Source organism: Oncorhynchus kisutch, linkage group LG22 (genome assembly GCF_002021735.2).
Source record: "Oncorhynchus kisutch isolate 150728-3 linkage group LG22, Okis_V2, whole genome shotgun sequence".
Taxonomy (NCBI): Eukaryota; Metazoa; Chordata; class Actinopteri; order Salmoniformes; family Salmonidae; genus Oncorhynchus; species Oncorhynchus kisutch.
This window is the reverse complement of record NC_034195.2, coordinates 58259199-58283303: the sequence shown is the minus strand read 5'-3', so window position 1 is coordinate 58283303 and position 24105 is coordinate 58259199. Positions and strand designations below refer to the sequence as shown.

General features: G+C 43.4%; 1 protein-coding gene across 1 annotated transcript in view; it reads left to right on the top strand.

The window, feature by feature from the left end:
* LOC109867068 (transient receptor potential cation channel subfamily M member 1-like) overlaps nt 1-23207 on the top strand; it is a 111394-nt gene extending 88187 nt beyond the window's left edge. The window contains exons 25-27 of the mRNA XM_031801479.1: nt 4807-5003; nt 17091-17223; nt 17482-23207. Of these exons, the coding sequence (XP_031657339.1) occupies nt 4807-5003; nt 17091-17223; nt 17482-19402 (2251 nt within the window). The 3' untranslated portion in view covers nt 19403-23207. The remainder of the gene's footprint in view (nt 1-4806; nt 5004-17090; nt 17224-17481) is intronic.
* The last annotated feature ends 898 nt before the right edge of the window (nt 23208-24105 follow it).

Genomic DNA, 24105 nt, shown 5'->3' with positions numbered 1-24105 from the left:
CCTGTCGAGCCAACCGAGGCAAGGAAACCTCTTGAGCCAGCTAAGGTGTGGAAGCCTGACGAGCCAGCTGAGGTAGCCCCGGTTCCTTTGGCAGCGGCACCCGGACCCGACATCACCAGCTAAACAAAAAACAAAACTCCCGATGCCTCCAATATTTGTGTCAGCATTCTGTGAGGACCGATACTGGGAGACGAGAAGCAATTAAAGGGATTGGATATTTAATAAATAACCGACATGAAACAAAACAAGGACAGTGTCTGGACAGGGTAAACAAAATGACATTAATTCTGACATGGGGATCAAACTGAGGAACAGACAGATAGAGGGGAAAATCAACAAAGTGAATGAGTCGGGGTGAGTCCAATGAAGCGCTGATGCTCGTAATGATCGTGTGCATAATGATGGACAGCCTGGTGCCCTCGAGCGCCAGAGAGTGGGAGTGGGGGCAGGCTTAACACAAAAGTTTACCATTAAGATCCTATTGACTGGCTGCATCACAGCTTGGTAAGACTGTTCTCTCTGCTACTGCACGTCAAGCGGTACCAAGTCTGTGACCAAAAGGCAACTGAACAGCTTTTTTTTTGTTGCCATAAGCGTCTCCCTAGCCATTAGACTGCTGAACAGTTAATCAAATGGCCACCCGGTCTATTTACATTGACCACCCTTATTAATTAATTAATTCATCTGAATTGTTTAGCACCGACTCCCTTGCACTCACTAGACTCTACCCACTCACACATACTACACCGATACTCCAACACACACCTTCTACAGTCGTGGCCAAAAGTTTTGAAAATGACACAAATATAAATTTTCACAAAGTCTGCTGCCTCAGTTGTATGATGGCAATTTGCATATACTCCAGGGGCGGCAGGGAAGCCTACTGGTTAGAGCATTGGTTAGAGCGTTGGACTAGTAACCGGAAGGTTACAAGTTCAAATCCACGAGCTGACAAGGTCTGTTGTTCTGCCCCTGAACAGGCAGTTAACCCACTGTTCCTAGGCCGTCACTGAAAATAAGAATTTGTTCTTAACTGACTTGCCTAGTTAAATAAAGGTACAAAAATATATATATGTTATGAAGAGTGAACAGATTAATTGCAGTCCCTCTTTGCCATGCAAATGAACTGAAACCCCCCAAAACATTTCCACTGCATTTCAGCCCTGCCACAAAAGGACGGGCTGACATCATGTCAGAGATTCTCTCGTTAACACAGGTGTGAGTGTTGACGAGGACAACGCTGGAGATCACTCTGTCATGCTGATTGAGTTCGAATAACAGACTGGAAGCTTCAAAAGGAGGGTGGTGCTTGGAATCATTGTTCTTCTTCTGTCAATCATGGTTACGTGCCGTCATCATTGCTTTGCACAAAAAGGGCTTCACAGGCAAGGATATTGCTGCCAGTAAGATTGCACCTGAATCAACCATTTATCAGATCATCAAGAACTTCAAGGAGAGCGGTTCAATTGTTGTGAAGAAGGCTTCAGGGCGCCCAAGAAAGTCCAACAAGCGCCAGGACCATCTCCTAAAGTTGATTCAGCTGTGGGATCGGGGCACCAACAGTACAGAGCTTGCTCAGAAATGGCAGCAGGCAGGTGTGAGTGCATCTGCACGCACAGTGAGGTCGCAGACTTTTGGAGGATGACCTGGTGTCAAGAAGGGCAGCAGAAGCCACTTCTCTCCAGCAAAAACATTGGGGACAGACTGATATTCTGCAAAAGGTACAGGGATTGGACTGCTGAGGACTGGGGTAAAGTAATTTTCTCTGATGAATCCCCTTTCCGATTGTTTGGGGCATCCGGAAAAAAGAACACAGCCATGAAAACACATCCTCCGAGAGCAACTTCTCCCAACCATCCAGAAACAGTTTGGTGACGAACAATGCCTTTTCCAGCATGATGGAGCACCTTGCCATAAGGCAAAAGTGATAACTAAATGGCTCAGGGAACAAACCATCGATATTTTGGGTTAATGTCCAGGAAACTCCCCAGAACTTAATTCCATTAAGAACTTGTGGTCAATCCTCAAGAGGCTGGTGGAAAAACAAAAACCCACAAATTCTGACAAACTCCAAGCATTGATTATGCTAGAATGGGCTGCCATCAGTCAGGATGTGGCCCAGAAGTTAATTGACAGCATGCCAGGGCGGATTGACAGCATGCCAGGGCGGACCTCTGGGTCTTGAAATAGAAGGGTCAACACTGCAAATATTGACTCTTTGCATCAACTTCATGTAATTGTCAATAAAAGCCTTTGACACTTATGAAATGCTTGTAATTATACTTCAGTATTCCATAGTATCATTGACAAAAATATCTAAAGACACTGAAGCAGCAAACTTTGTGGAAATTAATATTTGTGTCATTCTCAAAACCTTTTGCCACGACTGTACATACGCACACACACACACACACACACACACACACACACACACACACACACACACACACACACACACACACACACACACACACACACACACACACACACACACACACACACAGAATCACTCATATTGATGCCACACACACTCACACATGCTGCTCTGCTTATTGTTTTCCTTATTGAGTGGCTGCTGCCAACACACTGACTCAACTCCAGTCACTTTAATAATGGGAAATGATTTAAAATACAGTGCCTTGCGAAAGTATTCGGCCCCCTTGAACTTTGCGACCTTTTGCCACATTTCAGGCTTCAAACATAAAGATATAAAACTGTATTTTTTTGTGAAGAATCAACAACAAGTGGGACACAATCATGAAGTGGAACGACATTTATTGGATATTTCAAACATTTTTAACAAATCAACAACTGAAAAATTGGGCGTGCAAAATTACAGTTCCCTAACCCTAACCCTCTAACCCTAACCCTAACCCTAACCCTAACTCATTACATTTATACAGATACAAAACTTTCAATCAATAATTCACTGTTGCAACGGTCACCATAATTTCCAATTGACAACGATTGACAGCTGCCTCTGATTGGGAACCATACCAGGCCAAACACATAGAAATACAAACATATAATGCCCACCCCAACTCACACCCTGACCAACCTAAAATAGAGACATAAAAAAGGAACTAAGGTCAGGACCTAACATAGATCAAATTAAGGTTTAGGTAGATAGGACATATGGACTTCATCCACAAAGATTCAAATGATTTTAGAACTGTATAGGACTGAGACTAACTCGTTGTCTACTAGCACGGACTCTGCTGATAGTAAGTACATTTGTCCTCAAAATAGCTATGACTGTGATATGTGGTTGTCCCACCTAGCTATCTTAAAACCTCTACGGGATCGGTGTCCCCCGGCGGGATGGTTGACCTGACGTAGGCTAATGCGATTAGCATGAGGTTGTAAGTAACAAGAACATTTCCCAGGACATAGACATATCTGATGTTTGCAGAAAGCTTAAATTAGTGTTCATCTAACTGCACTGTCCAATTTACAGTTGCTATTATAGTGAAATAATACCATGTTATTGTTTGAGGAAGGTGCACAGTTATGAACATTTATTAATAAACTAATTAAGCACATTTGGGCAGTCTTGATACAACATTTTGAACATACATATAATGGTTCATTGCATCAGTCTAAAACTTTGCACACACTGCTGCCATCTAGTGGCCAAAATCTAAATTGCCCCTTAACTGGAATAATACATTGTGGCCTTTTTCTTGCATTTCAAAGATGGTTATAAAAAACAAATATTTGGAATATCTTTTACCAGATCTAATGTGTGAAAATCATGGTATGGTTGGTATGGAAAGCCATGGTATCAATAATATGCATATCCTTGCTTCAGGTCCTGAGTTACAGATTAGATTTGGGTATGTCATTTTAGGAGAACATTCTAAAAACGGGTCCGATCCTATCAAGATAAATGCACTAAGTCTCTCTGGATAAGAGCATCTGCTAAATGCCTGACATGTAAATGTAAAATGTCTTCCCCAACCAGCTCTCTGGACTTCCGAAGACAAAGTTGCATGAACCCTCCCATATAGCGTTTTTGTCTTCCTCCACAACCACCGCTCTGAGACCCAGAGCTATTGCCTCACGGATGTGGTCCTCTGTCCTTTGCAGGCTTTAGCGGGGACACCACTGTGACTGTTTTCCTAGCTTCTGGAAGACTAGAAGTAGCTAGCTATACATCATCCCCTCACACAAAGGCTTGAAATGCTTCAAGTTGCTCCTATTTCAATTCAATCCCGAAATTGGTCATTACAATGTGGCAGTGTCGTCTCTATCACCGTTTCAGAAAGGTCCAGAGTTTTTCTTCCCACAGTTTTAGTTCGCTAGAAAAGCTAGCCTATCTTTAGCTTGGCTTGTTTACCTCTCTAGTGGGGGCCTAGCAAATTGATGAGGAAGCGTACAGGGGCGTTGAGCATGCAAATAGCGTGCATATGAGAACCAGACAAAAAGTTGCCAAAAATTTGAGCTAACTTCCACTTTTACAAGCCTGAGTTATCAGACCAGTGAGTCACAGCTCACTGTTTAGTCACGTGTGTCGCTCGTCTCTGGCCATCGTCAAAAACCTCTTCAAATAGTATCTAAAATAAGACATCTGTCTTATTCCCCCCCTTCTTGCAAGGCTAGGTAGAGTTAGGGTCAGAGTTAGTGTTAGTTAGGGTTAGTTAGGGTCAGGGTTAAGTTTAGTTAGGGTCAGGGTTAGTTAGGGCCAGGGTTAGTTAGGGTCAGGGTTAGTTAGCGCCAGGGTTAGTGTTATTTAGGGCCAGGGTTAGGATTAGTTAGGGTCAGGGTTAGCTATAACTCTACTGACCTGTACCTCCTCTCCCACAGCAACACTTTTATGGAGGTGAAGGCCATCTCCAACCAGATCTGGAAGTTCCAGAGATATCAGCTGATTATGATCTTCCATGACCGTCCGATCCTCCCTCCGCCCCTCATCGTGTTCAGTCACCTCTACCTCCTGTTCAGAAGCTTTCGCTGCACCAAGAAGAATGATGGAGATCTGAATGAGAAGGACAGAGGACTCAGTGAGTGTATTTTTCATTAAAGTAACTAGAGTAGCATTGAAAAAACTCCTAGTCAGGGATGTTTACTAAAAGTTCCACCAATGATCCTTAGTGCAGAGTTCTTCAAAGAGGGATGTAGATATTTTCAGTCAAGTGGATTACAAAGAAGAGTGCATACTGGACGGCAAACTCTGAACACTTTTCCCATCATAGTGTGGTGCTAGTGCATCATTGCGAAGTAAGTTGTCATGCTCAGGGGTGCAACTTTGGTTTTAGAAGTGGGGTGGACATAACCTGGCAGAGCTTCTGAAGGTCTTCCCTTAGAATTTTCTGGGCATCTAAAGCTTGTTTCCTGCATTTCTACATAATCTAAAATGACCGTTTTGGGATTATTTTTGGGTCACATTTATTTTAAATAAGAATAGAATATGTTTAGGACTTAAAAAGAACACCTGCAAAATGTGGGTAGATGTTGGTGTGTAAGATGTTTATTTCCCTATGCACGTCAAGATCACATAAGGGCTCCACAGTGTGAGCATTTTACTCTCGTTTGCGAATAAAAATAGTCAAGTATGATCACATTTATAGTAAAATAAAGTATTTCTTCTGTTTTGTTTCCTAGCTGGTAAAGTAATCGCACAATGTCAAAAAATGATGAATCCTATATAGCCTATCCCACTTCACGCTGCAACACTGCCTGGTTGGGGTCTGTGCACACATTTTTAGAAGCAAACAGGCATAAAAGTTTGTCTAATTTCAAATCAAATGTTATTTGTCACATGTGCAGACCTTACATTGAAATGCTTACTTTCAAGCCAACAATTATTTAAGAAGTTTAAAAAAATGTGTTATTAACAGCTTCTACCCTGAACAGCTAATCAAAGGGCTACCCAGACCCTTCTTTTATGCTGTTGCTACTCTCTGTTCATTATCTCTACATGGTCATTTTAACGCTACCTACATGTACATATTACCTCAATTACCTCGACTAACCGGTGTCCCTGCACATTGACTCTGTACTGGTACCCCCTGTATATAACCTCGCTATTGTTATATTACTGCTGCTGTTGAATTATTTGTTACTTTTATTTTCTATTTTCTACTTATTTTCTTGACGCTACCTAAACCTGTAGCGGGATACTTTCCGTCTGAAACCGCTGAATAGCATAGCGCAACAGTCAAATAATATTACTAGAAAATATTCATATTCATGAAATCACAAGTGCAATATTTTGATACACAGCTTAGCCTTTTGTTAATCACCCTGTCGTCTCAGATTTTGAAATTATGCTTTACAGTGAAAGCAATCCAAGCGTTTGTGTAAGTTTATCGATAGCCTAGCATAGCATTATGTACACTTAGCATCAGGTAGCTTGGTCACGAGAATCAGAAAAGCAATCTAATTAACCGTTTACCTTTGATGATCTTTGATGATCTTCGGTTTTCACTCACGAGACTCCCAGTTACACAGCAAATGTTCCTTTTGTTCCATAAATATTATTTTTATACCCAAAATACTGACGTTTGTTTGTCGCGTTATGTTCAGAAATCCACAGGAAAGAGCGGTCACGACAACGCAGACGGAAATTCCAAATAGTCTTCATAATGTCCACAGAAACATGTCAAACGTTTTTTATAATCATTCCTCAGGTAGTTTTTAAAATATATATTCGATAATATATCAACCGAGTGTGTAGCTTTTTCCATAACAGCGGGAGGAACAATGGCCGGTTTACTCAATTGCGCACCAACTCACTCTGAGAGCCCCCACCTCTCCACTTACGCAATGTGATCCTTCCCGCTCATTTTTCAAAATAAAAGCCTGAAACTATGTCTAAAGACTGACACCTTAGGGAAGCCACAGAAAAAGGAATCTTGTTGATATCCCTTTAACATCGTCACTCCACTTTATTAATCTGTTAATCTTGCTTAGTTTCCATTCTCTTATTGGCTCAGACATTGGGGTATAGATTATAATGGTGGCGTAACATGCACACTCCTACTGGTGCATATAACTGATTTGCTAAAGTTCCTGTCCAAAGGTATTCACAAGTTCAGGCCGATGTTATCTATGTGTGATTAACCCATGTGCCGGATTCAGATATGGCTCAGACCAGTCACACCTTGTTGGTCTACCTTGCCTCATCCATACAGATTTAGCTTACATTCTTACATGTCTAATGGTTAATGCGATGTTGATCTAGCTTTGTACACTCACATGGCCCCAGCCTTAATTATGCTTACACATGTCTAATATTTAAACTTATATCGATTCCTCTTTCTACTTCAAAGAGAACAGTATATGTACTGAAAAATCACCAGATGACTGGAAAATCTCTAACAGCAGTTGGTCAACGTGTGCTCAGAGTACACGTCCTGGTAATCCGTCTGGACCTGCGTTCTTGTGAAGGTTGACCTGTTGAAAGGTCTTACTTACATCGGCTATGGAGAGCATGATCACACAGTCGTCCTGAACATCTGATGCTCTCATGCATGCGTCAGTTTTGCTTGCCTCGAAGCATAGAATAGCATAGAAGTTATTTAGCTTCTCTGGTAGGCTCGTGTCACTGAGCAGCGTGCGACTGTGCTTCCCTTTGTAGTCTAATAGTTTGCAAGCCCTGCCACATTTGACAAGCGTCAGAGCCGGTGTACTACGATTCATTCTTAGCGATTCCCTTCTCAGAGTGCATAGCGGGATTTCTTATAAGCATCTGGGTTAAAATTCCGCTCCTTGAAAGCGGCAGCTCTGCCCTTAAGCTCAGTGAGGGTATTGCCTGTTAACCATGGCTTGCGGTATGTACGTACAGTCACTGTGGGGACGATGTCATTGATGCATTGATGAAGCCAGTGACAGATGTGTACTCAATGCCATCGGAAGAATCCTGGAACATATTCAAGTCTGTGCTAGCAATACAGTCCTGTAGCTTAGCATCTGCGTCATCTGACGACTTCTTCATTGGTGCTTCCTGCATTAGATTCTGGTTGCACATTTAACATGTTGGTAGAAGTTACGTAAAACGTCAAATGTATTAAAGTTTCCCTACCTTAATGTCCCCGGCCACTAGGAGCGCCACCTAAGGATGAGCATTTCCTGTTTGCTTATGTCCTTACACAGCTCATTGAGTGCACTTTTAGTGCCAGCATCAGTTTGTGGTGGTAAACAGACAGCTACGAAAAATATAGATGAAAACTCTTGCTAAAATTGCTAACGTGGTCTACAGCTTATCATGAGATACTCTACCTCAGGTGAGCAAAAACTTGAGACTTCCTTAATATTAGATTTCATGCACCAGCTGTTGTTTACAAATATACACAGACGCCACCCTGTTCTATCTTGCCGATGGACCGACAACTCAGCCAGCTGTATGTTATTCATGTCGTTGTACAGCCACGACTCTGTCCAACATATTACAGTTTTTAATGTCCCGTTGGTAGGTAGGATATTCGTGATCGTTTCTCGTCTATTTTGTTATCCAATGATTGTTTGTTGGCTAATAGGACAAATGGTAGAGGCAGATTACCCACTTGACATCGGAGTCTTACAAGGCACTCTGACCTACGTCCCTGATATCTCCATCTCATTCTCCTAACAATGACTTGGAATGTGGGCTTAATCGGGTATCTGAAATAAATATTGTGTCTGACTCGTTAAAGAAAAATCTTTGTCCAGTACGAGGTGAGTAATCACCGTCCTAATATCTAGAAGCTCTTTTCGGTCATAAGCAACAGTGGCAGAAACATTATGTACAAAATACATTACGAATAACGTGAAAAAACACAATAGCACAATTTGTTAGGAGACCGTAAAATGGCAGCAAAATGACTATCATTATCCTTTCCACCATTACCAACCCTAGTACTACAATTCACTGCTGTGTGTTTGCTTGTTGCAATAAAATAGTGACTTGAGAATGTCTCGTGACCGGGGACACGTCAATTGTCTCTAGTGTAAATTTCTCAGAGTTCTCCAACCACCAGGTAATGCTCTTTTTCATGGTCCTTTGAGACGGGTTAGAGACAATTACCCTGGAGAAATTACCAGTAGGGTCTGCTCACAGTACGCTCAGTTCCCCAGCCAATTTCTGGTCTGGATCAGGTTGGTCCTGACTACAGTTACGCAAGCAGTTGAAGCCCTCGACCAACTCAATTGTGAACAGCTCCAAGCACTGTTCAATCCCCAATCCTCAGAAGACTCTGCCTAGATACTGGTACGAGCAACCCTTTCAGACCATGGACCTCTACGCCCATGCCTGGACAGGGTCTGCTCCCGGTCTGCCCCCCACCACATCAGTGGGACCTACCTAGGACAGTCACGACTTGGCTAAGGTGTGCCCTTCCAGAGGATGGTCACTCTGCCCCTCAGCACCTCCCCCGTCACCAATCTACTTGGAACCTGCTACTCGTTACTCGGCTCCATCATACAAAGATGACAGTAGGGAGTTTGTTCACCACAAGATGGCCTTGGTTACCGTTTCATCCTCGTCTGGGAGCAACCGGTTATGTTCCACCCCTTAAGCTGCTGAACGCCTAGCTTATAGCCACACCTCCATGACCCGGCACCATACACCGCAGCCATGTCACACCTCCATGTTCCGGTGCCATAAACTGAAGCCATGGCACATCTCCAGCTTCTGTTTTGTGAAGAAGTAGAAGGAGGGAGGTCTCCGCCCCGTATCGATTACCAGACACTGAATAAGGCTACTGTTAAATTCAGTTATCCCCTGCTTCTCACACCCCCTATGATCAAACAGATGCATGGTGCTCAGTACTTTACCAAATTAGATTTACGAGGTGCCTACAACCTGGTGCCCATCAGAGAGGGGGGTGAATGGAAGAACGGGTACTGCGAATACAGGGTAATGCCCTACGGCCTGACAACTGCACCCTCTGTGTTTCATTAACGAGGTGTTTAGAGACATGTTCAGTCGCTGTGGGTCGCTGTGTAGTGGTGTACATAGACAACATCTTGGTGTGCTCCACTACAAGCGAGCAACATGTCTCTCATGTCAGGTCCGTTTTGGAAAGGTTGATAGGGCATCACCTGTACGCCAAGGCGGAGAAGTGCCTTTTCTTCCAGCAGGTGTTCTCCTTCCTGGGCTATTGGATATCCACCGCGGGAGTGGAGATGGAAGAGCAGAGGGTCAGTGTAGTACGGTTGTGGCCTGTTCCACCCAACATCAAGGCGGTGCAGCGCTTCCTTGGTTTTGCCAAATATTTCAGGCACTTCATTAGGGGTTTCAGCACAGTGGTGGCCCCTCTCACCTCCCTCCTGAAGGGAGGTCCTTGACAGCCGCTCTGGACTGGGGAGGCCAACAAAACCTATGCGCTCAAGGAACGTTTTACTAATGAACCTGTTCTGGCTCAACCTGGCCCATCTCTGCTCTTCATTGTGGAGATGGACGCCTCCAAGTTTGGAGTAGGGGCTGTTCTCTCCCAACGCACTGAATCACCACCTAAACTCCATCCATGCACCTTCTACTCACAGAAGCTGTCTCCCACGGAGTGGAATTACGACGTGGGGGATTGTGAGTTGTTGGCCGTCAAGAAGGCGCTGAAAGCATAGCGGCACAGGCTGGAGGATGCTAAACACCCATTCCTTGTCTGGGTGGAAAACAGGAACTTGGACTGCATTCGAGCAGCGAAGAGGCTGAACCCGCGTCAGGCCAGATGGGCCCTATTTTTCCCCACGTTTGACTTTACCCTCTTCTACCGGCCCGGGATCAAAGAATGTTAAAGCCAATGTGTTGTCCCGGGTGCATGACATAGAGGAGTAGAGGGAGAAATTTACACCCATTATTCCCCTGTCCCGCATTGTGGCTCCTGTCGTGTGGAATGCGACACTGAGCCCTCAACTGCACACCATCCTGAGGGGCGTATCTAAGTGCCCTCTGACTCACCTGGGCACACACAGCACCTGTGTCGGGCCACCCAGGTATAACTCGTACTATCGATTGTCTCTCCACCAAGCACTGGTGAATCTACTTGGCCCGGGACGTCCGGGTTTGCGTTTTTTTTCTGCTCCTCCTGCGCACAGAGCAAGACACCTAGACACCTCCTCTATGGCAAACTCCACCCGCTGCAGGTTCCACAATGACCCTGGTCCCATCTCTCTGTGGACTATGTCACAGACCTTCCCCCTCTGAGGGGCACACCACCATCCTGGTTGTTGTGGACCGGTTTTCCAAAGCCTGTCATTTGATTCCTCTACCTGGTGTCCCTACAGCCCTGCAGACTACAGAGGCTCTCTTCACTACAGGATCCCAGACGACATCGTGTCTGACCATGGTCCTCAGTTCACCTCCCGTGTCTGGAAGGCCTTAATGGAACAACTGGTTGTCACCGTCAGTCTCACCTCCGAGTACCGTCCCCAATCAAATGGGCAGGTGGAAAGGGTAAATCAGGAACTGGGTAGGTACTTTCATAGTTACTGTCAGGACCAACTGGGGGAGTGAGTTGCATTTCTGCCTTAGGCAGAATACGCACAAAACTCCATCCGTCACTCCTCCACTAACCTCACACCCTTTCAGTGTGTTCTTGGCTATCAGCCGGCCCTGGCACCGGAGTCAGATCGAGGCTCCTGCGGTGGGCGATGTCAGGCCAATCGTCACCACAGTGTGTCCCCGGTCTTTCACCCCAGTGACAGGGTCTGGCTTTCTACGAAGGACCTGCCCCTCCGCCTGCCCTGCCGGAAGCTGTGCCCACAGTTTGTGGGGCCATTCAAAGTCCTGAGGAAAGTCAATGAGGTGATGTACAGATTACATCTCCCCGTCAATTACAGTATCTCACCCTCATTTCATGCATCTCTCCTCAGGCCGGTGGCAGCTGGCCTGAGGACCTCCCCCTCCCTTGAACATCAAGGGGGCCCCGGCGAACTCCGTCCGCAGCCTGTTGGACTCACGGTGTCGTGGGGGACATTTGCTGTACCTGGACGAATGGGAGAGGTACGGTCCCGAAGAGCGGTGCTGGGTTCCAGCGCGGGACGTTATGGATCGCTCACCCTCCTGCCAGCTCTGGCGTTCGGTGTTGCCAACATTCTAGCTGCTGCTGAACCTACTGCTGGCAAACACCCTTCACTCATCAACCCCAGACTTGTCGTCATCATTACACACACCTGGTTCCAATCCCCACTCTATCACTGTATATACAGTATATTCCCTCTGCCATTTGCCTTTGTCGGTCATTGCAAAGTTTCTTGTTTTCCTGAGAGGAATCTCTCCAAATATTTCCTGAGTACTTTATATTTAGCATTTTCGGTTCGCCCTCTGCCTTTTTGTTTATGAAGATATATTTGAGCACAACAGCATTTGGGTTTAGTCCCGCTTTGATCTATGGTACTTAAACTCAGTAAATCTAAACGTGTGACTGCCTCCTGCCTAGTCCTCTCTACACCAGTGACAGTGCCGGATATGGATGAGTCTTTGACTGGTTATAATGTTTTTTGATCTGACAGAGTTGGCAGAGGTGGAGGTGTTGCCATATTTACAAAGTACAACTTAAATGTTACTGTATCTCTCACTGTCCCTAAGCAATTTGAATGTCTTGTCATGAATTTGGCCCTTGGTAATAATGCCCAACTTACTCTAGTAGGAATGTATCACCCTCCCTTCCTCCCTCAATATGTGCTCATAGCTGATTGTCTGACTTGCTAACTATATTACACCTGAATTATACATTTTGGGCGATCTTAATTAGAATTGGTTGATGCCAGCTTCCGAAATATATCTGCATTGAGCTAAATCGAACGCAACTGAACCAACCTGCCCCAACTTCAAACACCCGGAAAAATCTTACACTTTCAGATATTATTTTGTGCAACTCCCCTCATAAGTATACAGACAATGAAATGTTTGCTAATGAGTTCAGTGACCAATTCAAATTTATAGGTCACATACACATGGTTAGCAGATGTTATTGCAAGTGTAGCGATATGCATGTGCTTCTAGTTCTGACATGGCTGCAAAATCTAACAAGTAATCTACCAATTCCATAACAACTACCTAATACACACAAAGTAAAGTAATAGAATTAGAATATATACATATGAGATGAGTAATGACAGAGCAGCAAGGGCAAGATGCAATAGATAATGTAAAATATAGTATATACATATGAGATGAGTAATGGAAGATATGTAAACATTATTAAAGTGGCATTATTAAAGTGACTAGTTATCCATTGTTACGCACGCCTCTTGGAGGGGGCAACGCAACACCCTGATACACTCAACTCCCCTTGGAGTGAAAGAGGTATGGGATTGCAGGTGCTGGTAAGGATGACAGAGACAGAATTTTACCATTTACAGGGAATTTATTTCCTTCGTTAATTTGGGGAAAAGGGGCTGGACGGAACCAAAGCAAAGAAAGTTAAAGTTAGAGAGCCCCCTCTCCCACCTACCCACTACCTACCTACTCTTACCTACCCACCTATTCTTACCTACCCACTACCCACCTATTCTTACCTACCCACCTATTCTTACCTACCCACCTATTCTTACCTACCCACTACCTACCTACTCTTACCTACCCACCTATTCTTACCTACCCACTACCCACCTATTCTTACCTACCCACTTACCCACCTATTCTTACCTACCCACCTATTCTTACCTACCCACTACGTACCTATTCTTACCTACCCACCTATTCTTACCTACCCACTACCCACCTATTCTTACCTACCCACCTATTCTTACCTACCCACTACCTACCTATTCTTACCTACCCAACTATTCTTACCTACCCACTACCTACCTATTCTTACCTACCCACTACCTACCTATTCTTACCTACCCACCTATTCTTACCTACCCACTACCTACCTATTCTTACCTACCCACTACCCACCTATTCTTACCTACCCACCTATTCTTACCTACCCACCTATTCTTACCTACCCACCTATTCTCACCTACCCACTACCTACCTATTCTTACCTACCCACCTATTCTTACCTACCCACTACCTACCTATTCTTACCTACCCACCTATTCTTACCTACCCACTACCTACCTACTCTTACCTACCCACCTATTCTTACCTACCCACTACCCACCTATTCTTACCTACCCACCTATTCTTACCTACCCACTACCTACCTATTCTTACCTACCCACCTATTCTTACCTACCCACCTATTCTTACCTACCCACCTATTCTTACCTACCCACTACCTACCTATTCTTACCTACCCACCTATTCTTACCTACCACTACCCACCTATTCTTACCTACCCACCTATTCTTACCTACCCACCTATTCTTACCTACCCACTACCTACCTATTCTTACCTACCCACCTATTCTTACCTACCCACTACCCACCTATTCTTACCTACCCACCTATTCTTACCTACCCACTACCTACCTACCCACTACCTACCTATTCTTACCTACCCACTACCCACCTATTCTTACCTACCCACCTATTCTTACCTACCCACTACCCACCTATTCTTACCTACCCACTACCCACCTATTCTTACCTACCCACCTAGTCTTACCTACCCACTACCTACCTATTCTTACCTACCCACTACCCACCTATTCTTACCTACCCACTACCCACCTATTCTTACCTACCCACTACCCACCTATTATTACCTACCCAGCTATTCTTACCTACCCACTACCCACCTATTCTTACCTACCCACCTAGTCTTACCTACCCACTACCCATCTATTCTTACCTACCCACCTATTCTTACCTACCCACTACCCACCTATTCTTACCTACCCACTACCCACCTATTCTTACCTACCCACCTATTCTTACCTACCCACTACCCACCTATTCTTACCTACCCACCTAGTCTTACCTACCCACTACCCATCTATTCTTACCTACCCACCTATTATTTTTACCTACCCACCTATTATTTTTACCTACCCACCTATTCTTACCTATTCTTAGCGCTAACTGCATAGCCACTAACCATATCTACATACTACCTCAAATCAGCCCGACTAACCGGTGTCTGTATGTAGCCTCTACTGTATATAGCCTCGCTACTGTTATTTTTATTTATTTCCATACCTATTGTTCACCTAACACCGTTTTTGCACTACTGGTTAGAGCCTAAGGGTGTATGTACAGTGGGGCAAAAAAGTATTTAGTCAGCCACCAATTGTGCAAGTTCTTCCACTTAAAAAGATGAGAGGCCTGTAATTTTCATCATAGGTACACTTCAACTATGACAGGCAAAATTTGAAAAAGAAATCCAGAAAATCACATTGTAGGAATTTTTAATGAATGAATTTGCAAATTATGGTGGAAAATCAGTGTCACAGATAAGATGGAAATGTGTGGTGCTTTTAATAACCACTTTGCCACAGAGGGTCACCTATTTGATAGAATAGCTTCTGAAAACTCTGAGAGGAGTCCTATACTCACCTTGAGCCAGGTTGCAGACAACGATACATTCCCAGATACACATTCCTCTTTATATCATTTCAATCACTTGATGTCTATAATGTACTAAGTCCCTTATTGAAGATAAATGTAAATAAATCCACTGGGGCTGACTCACTTGCTGCTATAACAGCCTCCAATCTTCTGGTAAGGCTTTCGACTAGATGTTGGAATATTGCATTCAGGACTTGCTTCCCATTCAGCCACAAGACCATTAGTGAGGTCTGGTATTGATGTTGGAAGATTAGGCCTAGCTCGCGGTTGGCGTTCCAATTCATCCCAAAGGTATTCGATGGGGTTGAGGTCAGGGCTCTGTGTAGGCCTGTTAAGTTCTTCCACATTGATTTCAACAAACCATTTCTTTATGGACCTTGCTTTGTGCACGGGGGAATTGTGATGCTGAAACAGGAAAGGGCCTTCCCCAAACTGGTGCCAAAGTTGGAAGCACAGAATCCTCTAGATTGTCATTGGTTGCTGTGGCGTTAAGATCTCCCTTCACTGGAACTAAGGGGCCTAGCCCGAACCATGAAAAAGCCCCAGACCATTATTCATCCTCCACCAAACTTTACAGTTGGAGCTATGCATGGGGGCAGGTAGAGTTCTCCTGGCATCCGCCAAAACCAGATTCGTCTTTCGGACTGTCGGATAGTGAAGCGTAATCAATCACTCCAGAGACCATATTTCCACTGCTTCAGAGTCCAATGGTGGCGAGCTTTACACAGCTCCAGCCAACGATTGGCATTGCACATGGTGATCTTAGTCTTGTGTTCGGACATGGAAACCCATTTCATGACGCTCCCGGCGAACAGTGTTTGTGCTGATGTTGGTTCCAGAGGCAGTTTTGAACTTGGTAGTGAGTGTTGCAACCGAGGACAGACAATTTTTACGCGTTACGTGCTTCAGTACCGGCTGTCCCGTTCTGTGTGCTTGTGTGGCATACCACTTTGCGGCTGAGTTGTTGTTGCTCCTAGACGTTTCCTCTTCACAATAACAGTACTTACATTTGACCGGGCAGCTCTATGACGGTGCCAAATTGAAAGTCACTGAGCTCTTCAGTAGTCCATTCTGCTGCCAGTGTTTCTCTGTGGAGATTGCATGGCTGTGTGCTGAAGTTTATACACCTGTCAGCAACGGGTGTGGCTGAAATAGCCGAATCCATTAATTTGAAGGGGTGTCCACATAATTTTGTATACAGTAGTTTAGTGCCTAAAATAAGGGTAAAAATACATGTTAAAAAAATTATAATAGTTTCCTGATCTTTCTTATATCACTCAGATATAGGACAGACACTTCAGAACAAACCTCCTTTTGATTTTTGGGGGGACTATCTGTTCTTCCATCTAGTGAATCTGCTATTCAATGCGTTTCTTTTGGCTAATAGCAGTAATGTCAAATTCAGTGTTTCATCCAATTATTTTTTTTGTTGTATTTTTGATGTCTTAAGGGGTCTTAAAATTCTAAATCAAATAACTCATTCATCCTCAGTATGACCATCCTAAAACAATTCCATGTGTTAGCTTAGAACCCCACCCACTCCCTCCTCCGGCTTAGACAGGGCTTAGACTCTAGAGTGTTATTAACAGTCATTCATTCACGGGTCTGTACAAGCACTCCACTTCCACTGACTAGAGCATAGATATCCTGTCTCCATGTTAGTTTTCAGAAATGTACCTAATATTGATATCCTGCCTTCTCCCTCCAGAGCTACGGCTAAACCCTGAGGAGCTGAAGGCTCTATTTGAGTTTGAGGAGCAGTGTGTGGAGGAATACTTCAGAGAGAAGGAAGACGAGCACCATTCATCCAGTGACCAGAGGATCAAGGTCACATCAGAACGGTAAGACAATCCCACACAATCCCATTGCTCACTGCAAAACACTCCCACCCAATTAAAACATCTGCTGAAGATGGGACAGAAGCTTCATTAAATTAAAATGACCATGTCCAAAAGTGTTTTTGAATCTGGTATTTTATAAGTGTGAAGTATTAGTAAGTCTGTTCCTGAAGCTCCTGTTGTTCCTTCAGGGTGAATAGAAATATGTTATTCTAGGAGCTTGTCTAATATTAAAGTCTTGTCTCTCCTTCCTCTCCCCAGGGTGGAGAACATGTCCATGCGTCTGGAGGAGGTGAATGAGCGGGAGAACACCATGAAGGCGTCCCTGCAGACGGTGGACCTTCGCCTGGCTCAGCTGGAAGACATCCACAGCCGCATGATGAACGCCCTAGAGAAGCTGGCTGGGGTCGACCATTCAGAGCTTAAACGCTCCCACTCCACACACTCCTCCTACTGCGACCCGTCCTCCCTGCTCCGAGCCAGCTCCATCAACAGCGCTGACGGCTACAGCATGTACCGCTTCCAGATGGACGTGGAGGAGGCTGAGAGGAAAGCCCAGCTTGGCACTGAGAGGCAGGGCAGTGTACGGTCTCGCCTAGGGTCTGAGAGGCAGGGCAGTGTGCTGTCTCGTCTAGGGTCTGAAAGACAGGGCAGCGTACTGTCTCGTCTAGGGTCTGAAAGACAGGGCAGTGTCAGCAGAACATCCAACCTGTCTGTAGGTCCGGAGAGACAGGGCAGTCTACAGAAATTGTCTAGCGCATCTACCCTGACTGTAGGCCGGGAGCGACATGGCAGCCTACAAACTAGAGTTTCCAAGGACTACGGCCAGCCGTTAGACATGGACAGAGCAGACAGGACACGGCCCAGCTCCTATGTGGACATCCTGATCTCCCCATGTGAACAAAGGGCTGAAGGGGAGACAGATGGAGGAGAAACCAAGTCTGACATACCTAAAGACAAAGTACCAGAACCCACAGATCCACTGGATGTTGCATTAGCTAAAGCAGGTCTACCAAGAGAGAAGACCAAGCTGGAGAAGTCTAGATCTGTTAAATGCTATCCCAGCAACCCTGTGGATCACTGCATTACCTCTAGAAGCAGGGCTAAGAGCACTATCCTCTATGACCAAACTGCTGCCAATTGCGAGGCCCTCTGGGTTGCAGACTACAATCCTAAACAGGAATCCCCAGACAGTAGAGATCCTCTGGATAGTGCATTAGCTAAAGAAGGTCTGCCAAGAGAGAAGTCCAAGCTGGTGGCAACCATGTCCTCCCCATTGGCAAAGTTTATCCATCCTATCCCATACTACCACACCACACCTCCGTTTACCCCTCGATCCACTAGGACCAGGGCTAAAAGCAACATCTCCCCAACCACAGCAGGGGATGAGAGTGAGGCCCTCTGGGCTGCAGACTACAGATCTGTGATAGACCAGGTATCCGATGCTCCAGGCCAGTTGCCAGCCTGCTGGGAGTACAAGGTCCACCACATCCACATCGGACAACAGCCCAAGGTCTCTGTGGTCAGGCCTCATGGCCAGCTACCTGACACACAGAGATTCTCTGAACCTGAGCCTGAAAAACTAGAGTCTAACATGGTTCCTCTGATTCCACCAGCTGTAGAGACTGAACTACTTAAACCGCATTCTGACATGGTTCAACAAGATGCTTTGCTGGTTCCACCAGAGGCTTTGCTGGTTCCTCCAGACATTAAGTTGTCACCTCCTCCTCTGACTGAGCTGGATCCTCCAGAGACTGAGTTGGTTCCACGAGTTCTTCCACTGGGTCCTCCAACTATAGCAACATACCTGGTTCTTCCAACCATAAAAACACACCTGGTACCTCAAACCATAGAGAGGGAACTAGTTATTCCAGCTATAGAGACTGAACTAGTTGTTCCAGCTATAGATACTGCACTAGTTATTCCAGCTACAGAGACTGAACAAGATGGTCCAACCACATACACTGGATTCATTATTCCAACCGTAGAGAGTCAGCTACTTATTCCAACCATAGAGAGTGAACTACTTATTCCATCTATAGAGACTGAACTATGTATTCCAACCATAGAGACTGAACAACTTTTTCCAACCATAGAGACTGAACTACAAATTCCAATCATAGAGACTGAACTTAAAATTCCAAACAAAGAGACTGAACTTCTTATTCCAACCAGAGATTAAAATAGTTATTCCAGCTGTAGAGACTGAACTACCTATTCTAACCATAAACTAAACTAATTCCTCCAACCATAGAGACTGAACTAGTAATTCCAACCATAAACACTGAACTAGTTATCCCAGCTATAGAGACTGAACTAACTATTCAAACCACAGAGAATTAACTAGGTATTACAACCATAAAGATGAAACTAGCTATTCCAGCTATAGAGACTGAAGTAGTTATTCCAGCTACAGAAACTGAACTAGTTATTCCAACCATACAGACTGAAATAGTTATTCTAACAATAGACACTGAACTAGTTCCTCAAATAACATAGACTGAACAAGTTATTCCAACCACAGAGACTGAAGTAATTATTCCAGACATAGAGACTGAGCAGGTTATTCCAGCTATACAGACTGAAATAGTTGTTTCAAACATTGAAGTTGAACCAGTTATTCCAACAATAGAGATGTAACTAGTTATTCCAGCTATAGACTGAACTAGTTATTCCAACCACAGAGACCAAACTAGTTATTCCAACAAAAGACAATGAACTAGTTCCTCAAATAACAGAGACTGAACTAATTATTCCAGAGACATAGTCTGAGCTAGTTATTCCAGCTGTACAGACTGAACTGCTTATTTCAAGTATTGAGACTGAACAAGTTATTCTAACAATAGAGAGTTAAATAGTTATGCCAAATATATACTGAACTAGTTCATCCAATCATAAAGACTGAAGTAGTTATTCCGACTATAGCTACAGAACTAGTTATTCTAGCCATACAGACTAAACTAGTTGTTCCAACAATATACGCTGAACTAGTTCCTCCAATAGTAAATACTTACATAGTTATTCCAAACATTAAGACTGAAATAGTTATTGCAATTATTGAGATGGAACCAGTTATAACAACCATAGAGACTGAACTAGTTATTTCAACCACACAGACTGAACTAGTTATTTCAACAATATACACATAACTAGTTCCTCAAACAACAGAGACTGAAATAGTTATTCCAACCATAGTGATTGAACTTGTTATTCCAACCATAGAGAATGAAATCATTTTTCCAGTCAATGAGAATAATCTAGTTATTCCAGCTGTACAGACTGAACTAGTTATTTCAACTAAACTACTTATTCCAATAATAGAGACGGAAATAGTTATTTCAAAGATATGCTGAACTAGTTCCTCGAACCATAAGAGACTGAAAATGTTTTTCCAACCAAAGAGCTTGAGAAAGTTATTCCAACATTAGAGACTGAACTAGTTCCTTCAATCATACAGACTGAACTAGTTATTCCAGCTATAGAGTCTGAACTAGTTTTTCAAAGAGAGACTGAACTAGCTATTCCAGCCATAGACTCTGAACTAGTTATTCCAGCCATAGAGACAGAACTAGTTATTCCAACAAAAGAAACCGAACTATTTATGTCAACAATATACATTTAAATAGTTCCTCCAGCAAGAGATACTAAACGAATTATTGCAACCATAAGACTGAACTAGTTATTCAAATTTTAGAGACATAACCAGTTATTCCAACCATAAAGACCAAACTAGCTATTCCAGCTATAGAGACAGAAGTATGTATTACAGCTATAGATACTGAAGTAGTTATTCCAGCTATAGAGACTGAACTAGTTGTTCCAGCTATAGATACTGAAGTAGTTATTCCAGCTATAGATACTGAACTAGGTATTCCAGATACAGAGACTAAACAAGTTAGTCCAACCATAGAGACTGAACTAGGTATTCCAACCATATACACCGGATTAGTTATACCAACCATAGAGACTGAACTACTTATTCCAGGTATAGAGAGTAAACTACATATTCCAAGCATAGAGGCTGAACTACAAATTACAACCATAAAGACTGAACTGCTTATTCAAACTGAAGACTGAACTAGTTCCTCCAACCATATAGACTGAAGTATTCCAACTATAGAGACTGAACTAGTTCCTCCAACCATATAGACTGAAGTATTCCAACTATAGAGACTGAACTAGTTCCTCCAACCATATAGACTGAAGTATTCCAACTATAGAGACTGAACTAGTTCCTCCAACCATATAGACTGAAGTATTCCAACTATAGAGACTGAACTAGTTCCTCCAACCATATAGACTGAAGTATTCCAACTATAGAGACTGAACTAGTTCCTCCAACCATATAGACTGAATTCGTTATTAAAACCCATGGAGACTAAACTAGTTATTTCAAACTTAGAGACTGAAGTAGTTCCCCCAACCATACAGACTGAAGTATTCCAACTATAGAGACTGAACTAGTTATTCCAACCACAGAAAATTAAATAATGTTTCCAGTCATAGAGATTGATCTAGTTACTCCAGCTATACAGACTGAACTAGTTATTTCAATCATAGAGACTGAACTAGATATTTCAAACATATACTGAACTAGTTCCTCGAACCATAGAGACTGAATACGTTTTTCCAACCAAAGAGACTGAGCAAATTATTCCAACCTTAGAGACTGCACTAGTTCCTTCAATCATACAGACTGAACTAGTTATTCCAGCTATAGGGTCTGTACTAACTATTCCAACCATATCAACTGAACTAGTGTTTCAAACCATGGAGACAGAACTAGTTATTCCAACAATAAAAACGGAACTATTTATGTCAACAATATACATTGAAATAGTTCCTCCAACCATAGATACTGAACAAGTTATTCCAGTTATAGAGACCGAAGTAGTTAATTCAACCATGGGGACTGAACTAGTTATTCTACTATATAGACTGAACTAGTTCTTCCAACCATAGAGACTGAACTCTCCACATATAGAGACTGAATTAGCTATTCTAGCTGTAAAGACTGAACATATTCCAAATATAAAGACTGAACAAGTTATTTCAGCTACATACACTGAACTAATCATTCCAGCTTTACAGACTGACCTAGGTATTTCAGCTACATACACTGAACTAATCATTCCAGCTTTACAGACTGACCTAGGTATTTCAGCTACATACACTGAACTAATCATTCCAGCTTTACAGACTGACCTAGGTATTTCAGCTATAGAGAATAAACTGGCTATTCCAACCACAGACACTGAACTAATTATTCCAACCATAGAGACTGAACTAGTTATTCCAACCATAGGGACTGAAAAAGCGATTTCAGCCATTGAGACTGAACTAATCACCCCAACCATTGAGACTGAACTAGTTATATCAACTATAGAGACTGATCTAGTTATTTAAACCATAGAGACAACTAGTTATTCCAAAAATAGACATAATTAGTTATTTCAACCATTGAGACTGAACTAGTTATTCCTGCTATAGAGACTTAAATAGTTATTCCAACCGCAGTGAATGAACTATATATTCCATCCAGAGTGATTTAACTAGCTATTCCAACTATAGGCTGAATAAATTGTTTCAACCATTGAGACTGAACTAGTTATTCCTACAAAAGAGACTGAAGTAGTTATTCCAACTGTAGAGACTGAACTAGTTATTCCAAGCAAAAAGGCTGAACTAGTTATACCAGCTATAGTGATTGAACTACACATTACTACCAAAGTGATTGAATTAGTTATTCTAACCGTAGAGACTGATCTAGTTATTCCAACCATAGAGACTGAAAAAGTTCCTCCTGCAATAGAGACTGAAGTAGTTATCTAGTTATTCCAACCATAGAGACTGAACTAGTTATTCCAAACAACAGACTGAGCTAGTTATTCTAACCATAGACACTTTTTTTATTTTTGCTACGGGTGGGTGCTGCTATGGTGACCAGTGAGCTGAGATAAGGCGGGGCTTTACCTAGCAAAGACTTATAGATGACCTGGAGCCAGTGGGTTTGGCAACGAGTATGAAGCGAGGGCCAGCCAACAAGAGCATACAGGTCGCAGTGATGGGTAGTATATGGGGCATTGGTGACAAAACGGATGGCACTGTGATAGACTGCATCCAATTTGCTGAGTAGAGTGTTGGATGCTATTTTGTAGATGACATCGCCCAAGTCAAGGATCGGCAGGATGGTCAGTTTTACGATGGTATGTTTGGCAGCATGAGTGAAGGATGCTTTGTTGCAAAATCGGGAGCTGATTCTAGATTTAATTTATGATTGGATATGCTTAATGTGAGTTTGTAAGGACTATTTACAGTCTAACCAGACAACTATATATGTGTAGTTGTCCACATATACTAAGTCATAAACGTCCAGAGTAGTGATCCTGGACGATCGGGCAGGTGCGGGCAGCGATCGGTTGAAAAGCATGTATTTAGTTTTACTTGCATTTAAGAGCAGTTGGAGGCCAAGGAAGGTGAGTTGTATGGCATTGAAGCTCGTTTGGAGGTTAGTTAACACAGTGTCCAAAAAGGGCCAGATGTTTACAGAATGGAGTCATCTGCATAGAGGTGGATCAGAGAATCACCAGCAGCAAGAGGAACATCATTGATATATACAGAGAAAAGTGTCGGCCCAAGAATTGAACCCTGTGGCACCCCCATAGAGACTGCCAGAGGTCCGGACAACAGGCCCTCCGATTTGACATACTGAACTGTCTGAGAAGTAGTTGGTGAACCAGGCAAGGCAGTCATTTGAGAAACCAAGGCTTTTGAGTCTGTCGATAAGAATGCGGTGATTGACAGTCGAAGGCCTTGGCCAGGTCGATGAATACATCTGCACAGTATTGTCTCTTATCGATGGTGGTTATGATTTCGTTTAGGACC